The 19,134-nt window shown below is 44.0% G+C and overlaps 2 protein-coding genes across 3 annotated transcripts in view; both read left to right on the forward strand.

Moving 5' to 3' along the window:
- Positions 1-5,940, forward strand: part of dgkq (diacylglycerol kinase theta) — a 14,391-nt gene extending 8,451 nt beyond the window's left edge. For both annotated transcript variants that reach the window (XM_019871389.1, XM_019871390.1), the window contains 9 exons: positions 98-213; positions 678-829; positions 974-1,122; positions 1,372-1,547; positions 1,637-1,737; positions 2,441-2,587; positions 2,671-2,782; positions 2,955-3,107; positions 5,171-5,940. In XM_019871389.1, the coding sequence (XP_019726948.1) occupies positions 98-213; positions 678-829; positions 974-1,122; positions 1,372-1,547; positions 1,637-1,737; positions 2,441-2,587; positions 2,671-2,782; positions 2,955-3,107; positions 5,171-5,275 (1,211 nt within the window). In that variant the 3' untranslated portion in view covers positions 5,276-5,940. The remainder of the gene's footprint in view (positions 1-97; positions 214-677; positions 830-973; positions 1,123-1,371; positions 1,548-1,636; positions 1,738-2,440; positions 2,588-2,670; positions 2,783-2,954; positions 3,108-5,170) is intronic.
- A 3,331-nt stretch (positions 5,941-9,271) lies between these two features.
- The window catches only part of nfkb1 (nuclear factor of kappa light polypeptide gene enhancer in B-cells 1), a 13,645-nt gene continuing 3,782 nt past the window's right edge, over positions 9,272-19,134 (forward strand). The window contains 15 exon segments of the mRNA XM_019871254.1: positions 9,272-9,587; positions 11,283-11,326; positions 11,406-11,490; positions 13,619-13,659; positions 14,079-14,177; positions 14,556-14,671; positions 14,673-14,845; positions 15,780-15,938; positions 16,803-16,907; positions 16,987-17,078; positions 17,433-17,571; positions 17,692-17,889; positions 17,950-18,057; positions 18,477-18,717; positions 18,798-18,915. Coding sequence (XP_019726813.1) covers positions 11,288-11,326; positions 11,406-11,490; positions 13,619-13,659; positions 14,079-14,177; positions 14,556-14,671; positions 14,673-14,845; positions 15,780-15,938; positions 16,803-16,907; positions 16,987-17,078; positions 17,433-17,571; positions 17,692-17,889; positions 17,950-18,057; positions 18,477-18,717; positions 18,798-18,915 — 1,713 coding nt within the window. The 5' untranslated portion in view covers positions 9,272-9,587; positions 11,283-11,287.

Raw genomic sequence — 19,134 nt, forward strand, 5'->3', positions numbered from 1 at the left:
TCTCGTGCGCTACACTTGTGTGTGTGTGTGTGTGTGTGTGTGTGTGTGTGTGTGTGTGTGTGTGTGTGTGTGTGTGTGTGTGTGTGTGTGTGTGCAGGTGCGGTGGCGTTGAAATTGTCATGTTTCGCTGAAGCCGAGCGCGTGTTCATGTTGGCCAAAGACGTGACCATCAATGACAAGTCGCTCACGTCACTCGTCATCCCGGACATCCAGGTACACTGGGGGAACAGTAACTTGCTCAGATGATCAACCTGTCCATCTATTATTATTATTATTGTTAATTTTTTGAATGTGCCTAAAAAATAGATTCAGACTGTAGGGCATGATGCCCTTTTGTATTTTTTTTCAGTCCAATCTTTTTATGTACCAGTTACCATTTACATTCCAGTAGGAAATGTGACTTGAATGGTAAATGATGCACATGCTTATAAAACACATCGTCGCGTGTTTACGGAAGACATCATGACCCCTCACTCGTGTCCAGGTTTTGTAATTTCCTGCTCTCTTATTGTAGCTTATGTACTGTACCTAATCAAGTGGCTACTGGGTGACCTCCGGTGGCCAAAAAGGGAACAACAACAACACAACACACATGAGACATGTTGGTCAGGTGTTCTGTCACTGTTGAAGGGATGCAACTAACATTCATCCCTGTTGTTGATGTCGTGCCACTGCAGCTCAGCCTGCTGGGTGACGACGTGCGCCCCCTGCTGGTGTTTGTCAACACAAAGAGCGGCGGCCTGAAAGGCAAAGATCTTCTGTATGCCTTCCGCAAGATTCTCAACCCGCACCAAGTCTTTGACCTCTCCAATGGAGGACCGCTGCCAGGGTGACTTTCGTACCATTGTGATCAACGTCATATTCGAGACAGGAAGCAAATTATAAGGATTGCTTTGTGTGTGTGTGTGAGTGTGTGTGTGTGTGTGTGTGTGTGTGTGTGTGTGTGTGTGTGTGTGTGTGTGCGTGTGTGCAGCCTCCACACTTTCCGAGACATTCCCAGCTTCCGCGTGTTGGTGTGCGGGGGTGACGGCACAGTGGGCTGGGTGCTCGGCGTACTGGAGGCACTGCGGCACCAGCTGGCCTGCCGAGAGCCGCCCGTTGGCATCGTGCCTCTTGGAACAGGTCATGCGCGCTCTGTGTCAATGGGTCTGTGTGCGACGTGCGTGACTGCAAGTGTACTTGTGTGTGTGTGTGTGTGTGTGTGTGTGTGTGTTTGTGTTCTGTGCATGCCTGTGGCTGTCATTGTGAGAGACTACGAGTATGTGTGGGTGTGTGTGTGTGTGTGTGGGTGTGTGAGCGAGACTGAATGCCAGAGTGCATGAGTGTGGTCCACGTTACGCAGGTGTCCAACTACGAATGTTCCTCCCAAAGGTAACGACTTGTCCCGTGTCCTGCGCTGGGGCCCTGGCTACAGCGGTGAAGACCCGTCTCACATTCTGGCCTGCGTGGACGAGGCGGACGAGGTTCTGATGGACCGCTGGACCATCCTGCTGGACGCGCAGGACCTTGCCGAGAACTGCGCCGACGCCATCCTGGAAGCACCCAAGGTGCGCCTGCTTGCCCGTGTCGAAGCGCAAAATTCCCCAGAAGGGAGTAAAATAATTCCAGTGTCAGCTGACGTCCATCGTTGTCCCAGATTGTCCACATGAACAACTACTTCGGAGTGGGCATTGACGCCGAGCTGAGCCTCGACTTCCACCAGGCCCGTGAAGACGACCCGGAAAAGTTTACCAGCAGGTACGCCATGTGTGATGTCACGTCCCACCACACCAATCGTCAACATCAGCTTGATTAAAAAAGAACAATGTTTCCATCACTTTATTCTGAACCAAGACTTAATTCAGAGGAATGAATTGGTGCTGGCTTTTCTCTTAAGCTTGTAACCATGGGAATAAGTTTTATTTAGTTGTATGCATTATTTTTGTTTGTTTTCAAAGCTTGTTACTATTCCATTGTTTTGTTGTATTTATATACACAAACATTTATTTCATATATTTTTTAAGAAAACGGGGATCTTATAGCTCAAAAACTTGACATGATTGATAAAATTTGAAAAAATTTTTTTTTATTTTTAATCTTAGGCAATAGACATGTTTGTTGTCATCCTCAAACCAAGAGCAGAAGAAGCTCCTCGGCTCAGCTGCAGGAAAAGTCAAAAAAATAATTTCCTCCCTCAAGTTTTCTACAGTAAATCAAGTTTTATAAACTGTCAACATAACACAAATGTTCATCTTTCACTTAGCTTTGTTCTAATTTGAAACAAAACCAAAAACTGCGGGGACTTCCCAGCATGCAGTGTGGCTGCATCACCTTTTTTTTCACTTTGCTTCCTGTACTGCAAGTGTAGTAAGTGAAGCGAAAATAGCACTTCATGTAAATAAAACAAACATGTGTGCGGACTTTCCCCATCAGCCTCTGTTTTTGTTTTGTTGTCTGCCAGGTTCCACAACAAGGGCGTGTACGTCAAGGTGGGCCTGCAGAAGATCAGCGCCACCCGCAGTCTGCACAGGGAACTGCAGCTGCACGTAGATGGGCGCCAAGTTGCACTGCCCAACATCGAAGGCCTCATCTTCCTCAACATTCCCAGGTGAGGACGAGCTCGGTCCACGCCGACCCCGTGACCTCACCCTCACCGTGACCTCACCCTCCCCGTGTCTTGTGCGCCTGTAGCTGGGGCTCGGGCGCCGACCTGTGGGGGTCCGATGCGGACACCCGCTACAACAAACAAAGCGTGGATGACGGCCTGCTGGAGGTGGTGGGCGTCACCGGCGTCGTTCACATGGTGAGCAGACGCACTCTTCAGCCACCAATGGGTTACTATACAGCCGCCGACGGCGCTTAACCCTTTCATGCATCAATAATGACAACCTGTAACCTGATAACATGATAAGCTGTCTACTGTAGTCCCCGCTGTCCCTGAAAAGGGTTAATGGGCCGCTTCGTCCTTTCCGCAGGGTCAGGTGCAGAGCGGCCTGCGCTCCGGCATTCGGATCGCCCAGGGGACTTACATGCGCATAGCGCTCAGGAAAGCTTTCCCCGTGCAGGTGGACGGAGAGCCGTGGCTGCAACCTCCAGGACACATCATCATCTCCGCTGCTGGACCCAAGGTCAACAAACACAAACGGCATACTCTTGAGCTGCCTTTGGCGGGGGAATGCAAACCTCCCTGTTCCGTAAAAATACAAAAAAAAAAAAAAAAAAAAAAAAAAAAAAGGCGAAATGTTCCCAAATTTAATTCCACACTGCGTTGCTTGCATGTGTGTTTGAGATGTGCAGTGTCCTTTTTTTTTTTTCAACGTAAAGTATTGTGCGATATTGTGCAGTGTGGCTGTTATCCTTAAATGGCAAGAGGAGCCATCACATTCATCAGGGCGTGACCGTTTTGAAAACGCATGGTCCTGTGTGGGCATGTTTGACTGGATTCTTGTGTGGTTTTACTGCCTTGCTTGTGTGCCACACCCTATTTTATGTAAGAATAATAAAAACACAGCTGTGGTTATTTGTTTGCGAAAGCACAGATTAGGTTTGTGCAAAAGTAACTCACAGGCTGCTGAAGGCAGGGTCAATGATCCTCCGTTGTTTATACCACTGATCATGGTTCCTTGCTGTTGCCAGGCCATTGCCCAAGAACCTGCAAGTCACAATCAATGACACAAATTTATATACTATATGCAGTATATATTTATTTGTTATTTATCCATGTCTTTCTTCACAATTCACCTTTGACCAAACATGCTGAAGAGGCGTGTGTGGAGGAATAGGTCTTTGGGATACTTGGAGGACATCAAGACTTCCTGAATGTATTAAAAAAAAAAAAACCAAAAACTGCGGGGACTTCCCAGCATGCAGTGTGGCTGCATCACCTTTTTTTTCACTTTGCTTCCTGTACTGCAAGTGTAGTAAGTGAAGCGAAAATAGCACTTCATGTAAATAAAACAAACATGTGTGCGGACTTTCCCCATCAGCCTCTGTTTTTGTTTTGTTGTCTGCCAGGTTCCACAACAAGGGCGTGTACGTCAAGGTGGGCCTGCAGAAGATCAGCGCCACCCGCAGTCTGCACAGGGAACTGCAGCTGCACGTAGATGGGCGCCAAGTTGCACTGCCCAACATCGAAGGCCTCATCTTCCTCAACATTCCCAGGTGAGGACGAGCTCGGTCCACGCCGACCCCGTGACCTCACCCTCACCGTGACCTCACCCTCCCCGTGTCTTGTGCGCCTGTAGCTGGGGCTCGGGCGCCGACCTGTGGGGGTCCGATGCGGACACCCGCTACAACAAACAAAGCGTGGATGACGGCCTGCTGGAGGTGGTGGGCGGCACCGGCGTCGTTCACATGGTGAGCAGACGCACTCTTCAGCCACCAATGGGTTACTATACAGCCGCCGACGGCGCTTAACCCTTTCATGCATCAATAATGACAACCTGTAACCTGATAACATGATAAGCTGTCTACTGTAGTCCCCGCTGTCCCTGAAAAGGGTTAATGGGCCGCTTCGTCCTTTCCGCAGGGTCAGGTGCAGAGCGGCCTGCGCTCCGGCATTCGGATCGCCCAGGGGACTTACATGCGCATAGCGCTCAGGAAAGCTTTCCCCGTGCAGGTGGACGGAGAGCCGTGGCTGCAACCTCCAGGACACATCATCATCTCCGCTGCTGGACCCAAGGTCAACAAACACAAACGGCATACTCTTGAGCTGCCTTTGGCGGGGGAATGCAAACCTCCCTGTTCCGTAAAAATACAAAAAAAAAAAAAAAAAAAAAAGCGCTCTTGTTGAATTACCAGCAAGAGCAAATATTTTCAAAACTTCAGATTGGTCAATCACTTGTCAAAAATAAAAGCTCAATATGGGGACTGACGTACAGAATCTATTTGTGGGGAGGAGGGAAAAAAAGTAGGACTTCGACCATATTTGGACATTGGAGGTTTTGGCCTGACGCCAGCGATATTTAATTGGGCCGGGCAAGTTAAAATTTTAACTTTGTGGCTTCTGTCATTAGATGAGTGAGCTGAGTTTTATTATTTGGGGCAAATACAAATCAAACTGATTACATTTAATTAAGTAAATAATTCAAAATAATAGTAGAAAAAAAAAAAGTCATATTTCGAAAAAAAATTGTTTATCTCTGGTGTTCCTAATGAAGTGACCACGGTGGGGTCTCTTGCTGGCTCGCAGGTGCGTATGCTGAGGAAGTCCAAACACAAACACAGGAAGTCGGCGGGCGGCGCCAAGGACGGGCACCCGGAAAGCTCCGCCTCCTCGGCTGGCGTCCCACTGTGATGTCAGATTGCAACGCCAAGGTAAAAAAAAAAAAAAAACAAAAAAACAATGACGACGTCGCTTTGGATACGCTGGAAACGCTCACCACAAACTCTGTTGTAAAGGAGCGCTTGCCATGGTGACCGACTACTCAGACATTTGGATGTTGTTGTCATGACAACGTGTTTGGTTCATCCTAACGTAGCTTTGCTGATGTTGTGCTAATTATTTTTTTAAATTTAAAAAAAGTTCTTCATGTGTGAAGTCAGAAATGGTGTAAGACAAGATGTTTTTATTTTGTAAAATGTTTACTTGAAAATGTCGACTCGCAGTGATTCTCAGACTGGGGTCCTCAGACAAAATCATGTCAATAAGTAATTGCATTTTAAAAATGTTCATCCAGCGAACCCTGCATATTCGCCTTTCAGCACACTTGAATTCACCAATTTCTCGATTTGTTTTTATCTCTTATTTTCTTTTATTTTTTTAGGAGTCATGCTTTATTTTTTTGTGGAAAAGTATTGGGTGTTATATTTAAGAATTTTGGCGCGGTTATTTTTTTAAATTGTATTTTGCTATTATGTGGATGTCAATGACACACATATTTTGGTGCTTTGCACCCCCTGATGGGTACCAGCCGGCCCACAAACAAGACAGGTTAAGCAAGGACGCTTCCCTACTTTCACTTTGGGCCAATAGAAAGCTCTGTTATGATTGGGACCTACCATCACATATATCGGAAAAATGCATTTTTTTTTCCCAAGAACAAACAACACATTTTTCAGGAATAAATGTCCTAAAAGGCACATCATATTATGAGAATAACATTTTTTTCCAGATTCATTTGTTAAAAAGTGAATTTCTTCCCCTGGTAAAGTTGGAATTTAACATCATTGTCACAACTTTATTTTAGAAAATTGTTTCAATTTAATGATTACATTTATTGAATATTGAATTTGTTGTTGGAATTTTGACAAAATATATTTTATTCTGGAATATTGCAATCTTTTTTGAAAAGAAAAATACACATCGTGAGATTACAAATTTTTATCCCGACCAAATTTCATGACAAAACACAACTTTATGCTCATGAGACTGCAACTTTTCTTTTTACGATGAAATATTCATTTGTCATTTTGACTTTACAATTAATATGTGTGTGTGTGTGTGTGTGTGTGTGTGTATATATAAATACTCTATTCCTCTAACATGACTTTTTTAAATAGGACCATACTCATAACTTTACAACTTTTTTTCTATTCATTTAAAACTGAATTTCATTTTATCGTAACATTCTACGTATTTTCTGGGAATATCGGTGGTTCCTATCCTGTTTCAGGGTACCCTCTAAACGAACGTGCGGGCTTTTGGTTTTAGCAAGTTAGCGTGTTTACTTGAAACGTGGCAACACTCGCTCATCCTCCGGGAAGAAAGAGGAGCGAAGGTCATGTTGGATTTGTAAGCCCCCCTTACTTGAAATGGTCATCTTGTTTACCTTTGTTTTACTTAGATGTCGCTTAGTGCATTAGCCAAGTGGTGACACATGAATGGGAGCGGGAAAAGTGGTAGTGTGTTTACAGGTGTGATTTGAACACTGTCCCGTTTAATAGCTATCACGTGACCTCAACAAATGTCATCGTTCTTTTGAGCGCCTCGCCGATATGGATTTATTTATTTATTTTTTGGGGGGCCAATTCTGATATTGAGTGTCATAAAATTCTGATAACCCATTAATCTGCTGGTTCATTAAAAAATGAATTAAGTAACTTATTTTTAGCCCCTTAACACTTAAAACGATAATCATCAATTACAATGAGAATATTTGACTGACAAGACTTTGTCCTCTAGTAGTTAAGAGTTTAATTTGCAAAAACAAAATCATTATCTTGATCCAAAAAATTGCCGATTTTAAAAGCTAATATCGGCGGATTAAATCGGGTGTGTCACGTTTGCAACTGCGAGTTGTTAGAAATGTCCGCCAACACTAAAGTGGCGCACTCCGCCGCTGTGTTGCTGACATCTTGTTGCTCATGTGCTTTCATAACGTAATGAAGACTACAGTATACTGGTTTCCATCCATCTGTCCGTACATCCTGGTTGTGGTGATTAAGCCCCACCCCCATCATATCTGTTTCATGGGATAGAAAAACACTGCATTAGTATGATGACTATTATGAACCCAGCATTCATTCAACTGCCTTGATATCAGATCCATCCACTACTACATTCTTCGGCCTCACTAGTGAGACAGTTCAGCGCACTAGTAGAACAACTGTGTCTTACGAACTCGCCCGCAACAGTATGCAGAAATGTCATACTGGGCACTGGGCATACTTGGACGACATCTTACAAGTGATATGGAAGCAATGCTTGCAAGGGTTCTCTTCAGCTTGTGAGCAGTGCCTGACCGATGCAAATTGTCATGAACATTTGTCAACAATATAGAGCAACTCACTCCAAACCACCGATGACGTCATAGTGTGCTCATGGCGTCACGTTTGCTTTGTTTTACTGTCTCGACATTGTGGAATGTTGGTGGAAGTATTAAAAATAAAAAAATAGTTTGTGTGCGTGCCTGTCTGTTTCATGTTGTTATCCACCCGGGGCGTCAAAAGTCAAAGTTGTCTTTCAGCTCGGCAACATAAACAACAAGGTTAGTTTTGCCACCACTTTTGTTGTGATTGGCATCAGGTAACACTAAGCCAGGCTTGAAACCTGACCTTGTTTAAACCCCTAGCCCAGGGTGAAAATCTTAATTTGAAACCCGAACTGTCACTTGAAACCCTACTTTGAAACCTTAACACCGAACCCCTACTTTAAAATCTTAACACTGACTTGAAACCCCAACTTATATCTTGAACGCTTCCTTCAAACCATAACCCTTGTTTAAAATCCTTGCTCAGAATAGCCTTGACGTGGAACCCTAACACTTGTTTAAAACCGCAACCCAGACCTAAAAGCCTACTTTGAAACCCTAACCTTGACTTGAATCCCGAACACGTTTTCCTCATCAAAATCGAGACATGAATTAGAAATTTGAAACTTCAACTCTGAAAACCATAACTTGCTTGCTCCCTTGTTTGAAAGCAGAACTCTTAAGACTCCACTTTGAAACCCTAACCCTGACTTGAATTTTGTTTATCCAGGCGTGAAACCTGAATTTTAAAGCTTAACCTTGCTTGAAAACTGATCGTGAATTTGTTAAAAAAAAAAAAAAAAGTGGAAGTTGTGGTGCTGCCATAGTTGACCAGCAGGGTGCAGGAGGTTCCCCCAGTGAAGATCTTCAAAATGTGTGAAGAGAGCTCACTCTGTATGGCAAAATGCAAACCAGTGTGAAGTGGAGGACTTTTGACAAAGTGCAAAGCAGGGGGGGGGGGGGAATCAACATTTGCCACTTTTTTTCGACATTATTTCATGTCGTCATGTGCGCTTGGTCCACTTTGACCTCTTTGGTCGTCCCCACGAGATTGGATTTCCTCCCACCCCGTGCTTGTTTCTTTTATAAGTGTAAATGGGACTGTTAGAAGTGCAACAATTCATAAATGAATTGAAAACTAATTAATGAATAGACATCTATTTAGTTGATTTATCTTTTTGTGATGTTGTAACTGAAATATTTAGCAGTTCAACCTCTTAATGGGGAAGCTCTGATTTCTGGAGTCATGGTTATCTTGAGACGTGCAAACATCTGCTTTGATTCCGCAAAACGAAAAGTGCTTCGTCTGATTTTCAGACAGATTTTGCAAACCAAACCTGAAAGACAATAATTTCTCTTCGTTCATTTTCCAAATTAGCAATCGGTTAAAATTCGTCCTGTTTTCATGACAGCGATATCCATTTGATTTTTTTTTACAAAAATCATTGTAAAAAGTTATTTTTATAAATCCGATTCATTGAAAACGATAATCGACGGGTGGCTTGATAATGGACATAAAATTACTTTGCTGAAGAAATACCCCAAATGAGATCAAGTCGAGACGTTTGTTGTGACCAGACAGAGTGATACGTCTTCATTGGTGCGAATCTCTGCAGCGCGTCAAGGCACGGGGAATTTCCCGACGGGAAGCAAGTCGAGCTTTAATGCCGGGGATTACTATTCGCATGTTTTGTTTCGTTTTTGTTTTTTCAATGAAGAACAAGTAAAGCAAGTGTTCTGGTACACATTTGCCCAAATCTTTTTCTGTCTCTCTCTTTCTCCTGGTTTCCGTGCTGTTTTGCGAAATGACGTCACGGCGGCTTGTGACTGCAATGGCGGCGCTGCGCGTGTCAATCAAGTCGTCAATTTGACACAAATGCGAAGAAGCAAGTGAGGCGAGGCCGGTCCACCTACAAGGTAACGACACACTTTCGCCTGTGACTTTCACCGGCGAATGTTGACGAACGTTGGCCAAAGTCGCCTCGCTAAACAAGCGTCCTTTTGTCGCGCGCCCACTTCCTCATTCAAGTCGCTTTGAAAGTCGATTGCTGCGCTCCAACTCGTCCAAAAGCCACGAAACGTTTTCACGCCTGGAGGCGGACCACTCGGGAAAGTTGGTCAATCGCAAAAGGATTGGGCGCGGGTTTGAAAAGGGTCTCCGGGAAGACTGGAAGGGACTACATTGTGCGTATTTAGCTCCCTCGCTCCCACGGGCAAGAAGTTTGAAAGGGTTCGGGGAAGGCAACGACAATCCCCACTCAAGTCGGTTCACTTCGTCATCGTCGTTTTGCTCGGATTTAAAGGCTGAATGAGACCCACTTGTACAAAATGAAAATGTATGGCAAGCAAATTGCTGGGCTCGTCAACTGTGGGCTGGAACCCGCAAGTGCCAATTTGTTATTATTCCATTTCACTTTAATGTCAAGCCAGTCATACTTGAATTCACTCGTACTTGGCATGTAGTCGGCTTACAAATATCGACGTATTCAAGAGGTACTTTAAAATCGTTAAAGGTATTATTACTGAATTGAACTCGGATTTGACATAGATTGTATTCAGGGGCGTGCAGAGGGCGGGGCCAACGGGGGAGGGGGGGCACAGGTGTCCACCCTGGGTGGGGAGAGCATCCACAGCCAGAACTGGACTAGCACAAAAAATCGACCCTGGTATTTTGGCTTTGACCAGCCCTCACGGACACCTGCACATTCTTGCGACCTTGTATCTAGCGGAGAAATCATTGTTTGTCATACCATCCACAGTCAGTGTTTCATGAAATAAAATGCGCACACATCCGGAACCTTTGCTCAAGACACATACATAATCCAAGCATGATCAAGTCTAAGTAACAGTATTTTGCTGATCTTAATTTACAAAATAATGCCAATTTCTTTGCCGTTGCTTTGCTTGGGGGTGTCAAACCTCAGTTCTCCAAGGCCAGTGTCCTGCATGTTTTACATGTTTCCCCTCCTCTGAAAGGAAACATGTATTTTGCATATTGTGTTTAATGGCCCTTTCATTGAAATCATATCTAAAAAGAACAATATCTTCATTCTTCACAATTATTATCTTTCCTTTTTACTTGAGTTTCCTGCTTATATTATGAACGTGTTCAGCAAAGTTGTGGAATTGTGTGCTTTTTATTCCATGAAATCATGACTGTGGATGGTATGATAAACAATCACTTCTCAGTCACATTTGCTTGCTTTGTTGTGAAAATGATGGATATAGTTGACTGTAAGAATCAGATGTATTCTTTTTGAAGACAAATTCTTATGAAAATGTATATATGGACATTGTTCTTGACCACACCTGGCTACCACATACCTTTGCCACTGATGTTGATTAGTTCAGTGTGCTGTTCATATTGTAAATGGACTGATGGGCTGCTCCCATTAAATTGTGGGCCAACCAGAGCACTCAGTTAATGATTATTTGCAAAAGACAAAGTTTATCCTTTTGAATGTTAAATATCTTGTATTTGTAGTATATTAAATTCAATATAGGTTGAACATGATTTGGAAATCATTGCATGTCATTTTCTTCGTCATCAACATTGTAAGACCGAATCAACCAAGTGGATAAACAATCACTTTCTTCTTCCTCCCTTTTCAGGCAGCATGGCGGGAGACGAGCACTTCCTTCCTGTCGGCAGTCAGGTGTGCACGCTTGTTACATCAAAGTAAACAATGTCTTGAATTTTTAATTTCAAATGTTTGTATTTGTTTGCGGCGTCAGATCCTGGACACGCTGATGATGGATCCCTCGTGGGACATTCCACAATTCCCTGTGCTGCAGTCGCACCCGGCGTCCACCAGGATGGGTAAGCGCATCACTTCCTGCCACACAGGAAGTTGTCGTCCTCGCTCAAACATTTGACATGACCCCCACTCGCGCGGAGACTAGCGGCCAACCTGTCTGGAGTTTTGGGAGGCCGAGTCCGATATTTGCCTGAGGGGGAAAAAAAATCAACTTAATTAGTTGATGAATTTAAATATGAATAATTTCTTTTTTGGTTCCCAGATGCTTTCAAGGACAATTATCCATGACAGGCAAAACATTGGACTGTTTTCCTAAATAATTATTCTTTGTTATTTGTTGAACGAAACCAGAGAGAGGAATTTTCAAGTGCAAAAAAAAAAAAAAATGCAAACACAAAACAAAATACGCATGAACCCATGAGTTAATCTTTTGATTGAGGCCCTTATGTATGTACAAGCAACATCACGAGTCAACTTCCGGGCAAAAGATGATTTTTGCACGATGCCCTTTTAACCTGAAATCACATTTTTCTTTGAAACGAAAGCATGATGACTTTGTCATATGTCAAAACACGTCATCTTTGACACAGTTGCGTTTGAAATGATGTCGCTGTTCACAGAGTGAGTGAGAAACGCATTTCAAGTGTGAGAGTAGGTTGAGGTTGTTGTGGTCAAGAGAAGGCAGCCTGATCTTTTTCTTCTTCCTCTTTTTTTAAGTTTCCCATCAAGAAATGTGCATCCACAGTAACACAAACACGGAAACATAGTCAAAAAGTTTTCCTAATATATGCGATAGTTTTTAGAAAACCAGCTCCATATTATTCCACTTGTTGTTGACGGTAACAAGTGGAAGATTTTGCTGTCAAAGCAAAATCGTGCTCAAGAGCTTCTTCGGCACCAACGGAACACATTAACTTCCACATTGTTGGTGTCAATGTTCCTGCGCACGACTCCCATGAGGACTTTTAGAACTGAGTCTTTGGCTCCCTTAGACGTGTATTGGAACGCGCAATGGGTTTGGCGCTCCATCTAGTGGACAAACAACTCAAGGACATAATTTGGAGTGACTCCCACACTAAACACATTTACCCTTTCACGAGAAAGTACGAATATCCTATCAGGCAGATAGGATTATTCTGGAAAGGTCCAATACCAGACGATACAATTGCACAATTGGTTTTTTTAAATGTATATAAAATGTTTTCTTTCATAGTTTTAGCACTCCCACTAGCTTGAAAGACATTTCACTTGTTCTTAGTTCATCATATATGAAGTGCGGAAAACCTCAACCTGAACATGAAATCCTGTTTTTGTCTCGTACTCTCTTGAAAGAGAGGAAGTTAGTTAAAAAAGAAAATTTGAGTCTCAAGCGATACTTTGTGGTGGCGGGAAGACGAAAGAAGTTTCGTGACGCGGCAACAGCGGGCGGCGTCCCTCCGCTTTCACTTCCTGTTTGTCACTCTTGACGCCAGGCCGCCTTCACACTTTGGCGTTGACGTGATGCATGCTGGATGTTGACGGCAAAAAGCGACTTTTTTTATATACCGGTATATAAAAAAAAAAAAAAAAAAGAGTTGCACATGGAAAGTCATCACTGGAGCCCACGCAGGAACGACGACAGTCACCTTCATTCAAGTTGACTGTTTCCATGGAGACCACCATTTCCTGTTACCCAGAAACATTCAATACAGCGACGCCTGCTTAATGACGGGGTTGCGTCCTGCTCCAGCAAATTTGCAACAGATGAAATTTGACAAGTAGCCACCAATTATGCATTGTGTCGTGATAAATATTTTATGGTTTCAAATAACGATTATTTGAATACAGTCATTGATTGAAACTGTTGATTTTTTTTCTTTTTTTGCAATTAATCCGATTAAAAAAATGTCTCACAGTGATCAAGTGAGGATCCAAATATATATTTTAAATCTTAAAATAAGCATGCGAGTTGCAGCTATTTTTGTCCACTTTGGGTTGCCATCCACGCATTCGATGCCAAGGATCGTCACCAACATTATTTTTTTCAAACCTAGGCCAGCCTTCAAGATATCAGTAAATACAAAAAAAAAAAAAATTAAAAGACCCGAGTGCTATAACAAATGTGAAACAATCCAAGTCTCCATAACGCTATTGCACCATGATGGGGAAATTGACTTAATCGTTTTGAAGAAGTTGTGTTTTGCTTTTCAGGGGATGGCCCCTTCCTCCACATCCTGGAGCAGCCAAAACAGGTACGCGCCCGACATACGTCAACTGCACAACACCCGTCTCCGGTCATATTGGTCCGCATTCCTTTTGAGGTGTAATTGCAGATGAGTCTCGAAAGTATTTGAGATTGCCACAAGAGTTAGCGGTCTCTGTAATATTGGCAACATGCAGACATCCTGCATGTTACACACTCAGACGTGCGACTCCTTTTTCCAGATGTTTCACATTTTCAGTTTCCACTGGATACAAAACATGTTTTCCTTATAACGTATATAAGATGTATATGACACATGTACAGGTCATGTGTTTTACTGTTGTATGTTGTATGTATGATGTGTAAATATTGGAAGATGAGAAAGGATGAATGAATCAGCGCGCTCATTCGTGAGCATGATGTTGTCACGTGACGGACCGGCAACGTTTTGCGTTTGCGTTTTGTCAGAGAGGCTTCCGCTTCCGTTATGGCTGCGAGGGTCCGTCTCACGGCGGCCTGCCTGGAGCCACCAGCGAGAAGAACAAGAAAACGTATCCTGCCGTCACGGTAACTTTATTCCAAAACAAAGACAATTGCATCTTGTATATTTCAAACAATCTTTTAGCGAAGCTTTTCAGTCTGCTACCTTAATGCGAAGATAAAATCCATTTTTCATTGCTTCAATCATTTAAGCAACAGATTGGAAACAAACAGTGCAGCAACTACGTGAACAATATAACAATGCTCCCAGTTATGTATTCTTTATCCTCTGCGTGGAATGAGTAATATTTGTGCCGCACCGCTGAGCTGAGGCGTTAATCTGAATCCCAGTTCTATGCAAAGCAACCTACTTTTTTTTGAGACATAACAACGCGCTTTCTCCTGGTTGTCGAGGCATTACATCGGATGAGCGAGTGACAGTTTTGGTGGGTGTGCTTTGCGTAGATTTGTCACTACCAGGGTCCGGCCCGCGTGGTGGTCCAGCTGGTGACGGCGCTGACGCCTCTCCCCCGACTGCACGCGCACAGTCTGGTGGGCAGTGGTACATATGCATTTGTTATGTGTGTTCAGATTCCCCAACTTGGGCATCCAGCACGTGACAAAGAAAAATGTGGCCAAGACATTGGAGGAGCGCATGTGCGAGGCTGTCCGCATGGGCTACAACTTTGGGGTCTCCATCCACCCAGATGTCGACACCCAATGCGCCGAAGCCCGCGTGCCCCGACAGCTCTCCGGTCCGTCCATCCGTCCGCGTGTCCGTCTCTTCTTTCCCGTGTCGCTGCGTGAAAGCTGCTGACACAGCACGCGGGGCAAATTCAGCCCACCAATTTCCAGTTTGCAAAACTAGCCGTGTGAAAGGGGTTAGCGGAAAGTCTCAATTGTCAACACCATCTCTTCATCGTCACTTTACTGACGTGTGTGAATGTGCACACAGTTGCTGTAATGTTGGCTGTGCCTCTGCATGAAAGGCAAAATTAGTTGTAATTTGACGCCTTCCCGAGGCGAACATAGGGGATGTTGTCTGCGTGAAAGGAAGTGATTGCGGGATGCCTAGTTGCAGTGTGAAAGTGCCATGAGTGAGAGCTCGCATCACCCAGTGATGACATCAGTGTTGGAATCTGTTCCAACATGAGCCGATAAATTGTCAAAACAGAATTCAATCAAATGTAAAGCACTGATAATTTCATGCCGCCACTTCTGGTGTACTCGCCTTGGCCACCGAGGGGCAGTATAACAACGTCCAGCCATACAGACACAGTTGAAGAACAGACTTCTTCTTCTGCTACCCCTCACGAAAATGCGATATTAATACTTGCTTTTCACGGAGGATAAAGAATATACGTCTGTGAGTAATGTTCCATTATTTGTCAACAGGCATCGTTTCACCATATATGTTCCAATATCCGGTCGCTGTTAGCATCTCAATGGCATTTTATATTTATGTTAGCAGTGAACGAGCAGGCTGTATTGAAGGAATTTCCTTGTTTTAAATGTGTAATTCTCACTGTTTTATGTTTGGACTGGACAAGCCGGTCCCGCTTTTCCGCGTTCCCCGTTCCACACATTTGACTTCTGCTGCCTCTCAAGTGTCAACGCCTTTCCCGAAGAGCACCACCGCCTCTCGCAGGCGGCGCAAACGAGCGTAATCTTGTGTTGTGCCGTGTGCAGAGCAGCAGCGCGGCGCGATCTGCGGCGCGGCATGTGTGCAGGCCAAAGAGATGGACCTGAGCGTGGTGCGCCTCATGTTCACTGCCTTCCTCCCCGACAGCGACGGCGCCTTCACCCGGCCGCTGCACCCCGTCCTCTCGCACCCCATCTACGACAGCAGTCAGTACACACACCCACCAATACCCTCACCATGCGCACATGGGCTCAACGAACCGTGCTTCCTCCACACGCAAACATGCACACATAGACATACATTGACACACAAAGCCACATACACACACAGACCAAGAAAAGAAAAAAAAGCCAGATTCAAGAAAGTTTACAAAAAATATATATTTTTAAAATAGTACCTTTTTTCAAGAAAAATAATCATATTAGGAAAGTAGTATTTTTTGAGTTGCTGAAAAAAAATCACTAGAATTTTTTTTTCTCGAAAAGTAATATTACAGAACATTTTTTATTTTTAAATGTGAATTGTTTTTTTTTTTCAAGCAAAAAAGATGGTAGTAGGTTTACATGATTTTTTTCCAATTAAAAAAAATCTCTAATGTGAATAGTAAAATAGAGAAGTATCCAAAAAAGAATTAAGAAGACAAAAATAGATGTTTATTTTCCAATAAAATAAATACTAAAAATTGTTACACGTGACTCGAAATGGTTTTAAAAGACTTAAAAATCAAGTCTGTCCCTACTTCAAGTCATTGTGAGAACGTTTTGTTGAGAAAAAAAACAAGTGGAGTTGATTTTTTTTCTTTTTTAAGAAAGTTATGACGAAGAGTAAAGTCATCATTTCTCAAGAAGAAAAGTAATTTGTTTTAAATTGTTTGAAAAAAAAAAAAAGTCCTTGTTTTCCAACAATTATGTATCCCCCCCCTCCCAGAAAAAAAACATTATGAGACTAAAGTATTTTTTCAAGAAGAAAGCTGTGTTAAGAGTACCGGAGTGATTTTTCAAGGAAAAAATTAATTTTCCTGGTAGATGATAATCAGACCTGAGTGACTTTTCTTTTGTTTTTGTCCTCAGAGGCTCCCAACGCATCAAACTTGAAGATAGTTCGCATGGACCGTACGGCAGGTTGCGTGAGCGGTGGAGAGGAGGTCTACCTTCTGTGTGACAAAGTCCAGAAAGGTTGCGCACGCACAAGAAGTGCATGTTGCGCTTTCCTCAAGTGTCACGTGACAAACGTGTGCGTGTGTGTGTGCCACAGACGACATCCAGGTGCGCTTTTTCGAGGAAGACGACTCAGGTCTCACCTGGGAAGCTCTGGGAGATTTCTCCCCCACGGACGTGCACAGACAGGTAAGCGCCTTCACACGCAACCCGTTGTAACCACCAAAGGTTATTATAGTTAACAAAAACTAGCAAAATGGTTGAAAAAGCATTTCATGAATAAAATAAAGCAAAAATGTTTTTCCATTTCAAAGAAGAAATTTTGTTGAAGTATTGTAGTTACACAATACTTGATGAATTTTTATTTTATTTTTATCTTGTGCTCAACAATGCACCAAATATTTTTGAAAAAATAAAAACACCTTCAAAATAACAAACTTGCTCACAAAAATGAATGAATGAATGAATAAATAAATAACGATAATGAAAAATCCCAAACCATTATAACCCCGGTAACCGCGGCGACATACTTTGCCTCCTCAGTTTGCCATCGTGTTCAAGACGCCCAAGTATCGTGACCAGAACCTGCAGAAGCCCACGCCGGTTATGGTGCAGCTCAAGAGAAAGTCGGATAGCGAGACCAGCGAGCCCAAGCCCTTCACGTACCACCCGCAGATCATCGGTACGTCCTATCCGTCGCCGCGATGCCGGCAAACAAAAATGCCATAAAATGTCAGCGGTGCCACGAAACCATCATACAGCCCACAAGTGTTGAGCGCAATTTTGTCTTGTGCGTGTGTAGACAAAGAGGAGGTGCAGAGGAAGCGTCAGAAGACGTTACCCAACTTCCAGGACTTCAGCGGCCTTGGCGGCGGCGGCGGAGGAGGCGGCGGCAGTCTGTATCGAGGAGGCCCGGGACCAGGAGGAGGGCCAGGCTCCGCCGCAGGCGGTAAAACCCACCACGCCGGTCTTGAGCCCCTCTCGCATGTGTCATTGCCAGGTGTGAAAAACGAGGGCTTAGACATGAGATCATCAGTCCTGACCAAGGCTTTTGTTCCAGCAGGTTACTTTCAGGGTTTGTCCGCATTCAGTTACGGGAGAGGAGCTGGAGGCGGAGCTTGTCCCACCGGCTACGCAACAAGTCTCGAAGGAGGTGGAGTCAAAGATGGTGAGAAACGTGCTCAGCTGCTAGTTGCTCGACTGCCCACTGGGAAATTAAACGGCGGCCTTTCGTGGTCTAGTCGTGCCTCATTGTGACATCACATTTGGGATGGTTTATGTAATCGCGTCCTCACCGAAGGAATTTATTGCGAAAAAATATGGAACAACAATTGAATTTCAAGTTGGACTGGGGAACAAGTCAACGAACTGTTTTTCTTTTGTAAGGCTTTTATTTTGAAAGTCAATGAACTTTGGGAAAGTATCAGTTGAACAGTCTGGAGTTGGAATAGTTGAAGGATCCTTTAGTCATGAAATGCTGCCTCATAGATGCAGTCAGATCTCAACGGGTTTTCTCTTGAAGTCTGAGGAAGACAGATTTAGAAAACACCGTTTTCAATTGTGGATTTTTTTTTTCTTTTCTTTTAGAGAATTCTCCTGGCAACTCGGCACATGACAATGACACCGACAAAGATCCCGATGACGGCTCGGCAGCCTGCGCTGTGATGCGCCCACCGCAGCAACAGCAACTGCAGCAAGATGTCGATGACGACGAGGCGACCAGCGAGCACGCGTCGGCCATCTTCCTGTACGCCGCCACTGGCGACGCGGCTTACCTGCTGGCCCCTCAGCATCCCCTGATGGCGGCGCAGGACGACGACGGAGACACGTGAGTGCGCCTTGATGTCCTCTCCGCTCAGGTGTTTGTCGGAACGTTGAACGGTGGCCGCTGCGCGTTATGTGTGTCAGGGGACTCCACCTGGCTGTCCTGCATGGCCAGCAGGGGGCACTGGACAGTCTAACCCGGGTGCTTGCAGGGCTTCCGCCGGGAGACCGACTTCTCAACATGAGGAACCATCTCTACCAGGTGAGACCGCATCACTCAATGTCACTGCACATACAGACCACAGAAAACAGTGGTCGGCAGTTATTGTAACATTGGACAGTGACAGTCAGGTCACATGTAGACACACCATGGACTGGCAAAAGGCAAGTCTGGGCTTTCATAATACGAACAAATGGATGATGGACAGTGTAGGGTTTATTTATTTTTTATTTTCTTTTTTTTTTTTTTTTTTTTTTTTTT

The sequence above is a fragment of the Hippocampus comes genome, unplaced genomic scaffold (assembly GCF_001891065.2).
Source record: "Hippocampus comes isolate QL1 unplaced genomic scaffold, H_comes_QL1_v1.1 scaffold83, whole genome shotgun sequence".
Lineage (NCBI taxonomy): Eukaryota > Metazoa > Chordata > Actinopteri > Syngnathiformes > Syngnathidae > Hippocampus > Hippocampus comes.